Below are 955 nucleotides of genomic sequence, written 5' to 3' on the forward strand. Positions count from 1 at the left end.
GCACTTCCACCCATTTTGAAAAGTAGTTAGTCATAAATAAAGTAAATTTATATTTACCTGGTGCCGTCGTCAGAGGACCGGCGATGTCCATTCCTCATTTCATGAATGGCCATGGTGACAAAACGGAATGTAGTTGCTCTTCGGTCTGGTGAATCATGGGAGCGAATCTCTGGCAGTTGTTGCACTTTTGGATGAATTCCTTGGTGTCTTTTTCCATGCTTTCCCACTAGTAGCCTGCTCTGATCACCTTCCGGACTAAGGAGTTGGTGCCAGAATAGTTTCCACAAGTACCCTCGTGAATTTCTCGGAGTACATAATCTATGTCATCTGGCCCTAGGCATACCGCCAGGGAGCCATCGAAAGTTCTCCTGTACAGAGTCTCATTTTCATTGAGCGACAACCAGGCTGCTTTGGTTTGTAGGGCCCTTGATTCTTTTGGATATGTGGGCAACTTCCCATCCTTTAAATAATCAATATAGTTATTCCTCCAATCCCATGTTAGGCTGGTGGAATTAATCTCTGCGTGACCTTCCTCGACCACTGATTTAAACAACTGGACAACAGCCCCAGGAAGTAGGTCCTCTTCTTCAAGAGAAGATCCCAGCCTCGCGAGGGTATCGGCCTCGTTGTTCTGCTCTCGAGGTACATGGACTAAGGTCCAATCTTTGAAGCAACGCAGTGCGACTTGGATTTTGTCCAAGTATCTCCGCATCCTGTCTTCTCGAGCTTCGTAGCTCCTATTCACTTGGATTACTACGATGAGTGAATTGCATTTTGCCTCGACGGTCTCGACTCCCAAGCTTTTGGCCAGTTCTAAACCTGCAATCATAGCCTCATACTCGGCTTCATTATTAGTCAATTTGTGGTTTTTATGGATTGTCTGATTACGCCGCCAACGGGTATACCGAGCCTGGATCCTCTTATATTTGTGGCACTGTCTGTGAACAGGGTCCAT

General features: G+C 46.3%; 1 protein-coding gene across 1 annotated transcript; it reads right to left on the reverse strand.

Annotated features, from left to right (window-relative positions):
• Positions 1–226: 226 nt before the first annotated feature.
• On the reverse strand, positions 227–955 carry LOC142170278 (uncharacterized). The gene has a single exon (XM_075232153.1). It carries the CDS (start codon positions 953–955, stop codon positions 227–229), a length of 729 nt encoding a protein of 242 aa, XP_075088254.1.

Source organism: Nicotiana tabacum, chromosome 16 (assembly GCF_000715075.1).
Source record: "Nicotiana tabacum cultivar K326 chromosome 16, ASM71507v2, whole genome shotgun sequence".
Lineage (NCBI taxonomy): Eukaryota > Viridiplantae > Streptophyta > Magnoliopsida > Solanales > Solanaceae > Nicotiana > Nicotiana tabacum.

What these genes read in the sequence shown, in the direction of transcription:
- LOC142170278 (XM_075232153.1), bottom strand. Translation starts at nt 955, where the DNA reads ATGGACCCTGTTCACAGACAGTGCCACAAATATAAGAGGATCCAGGCT.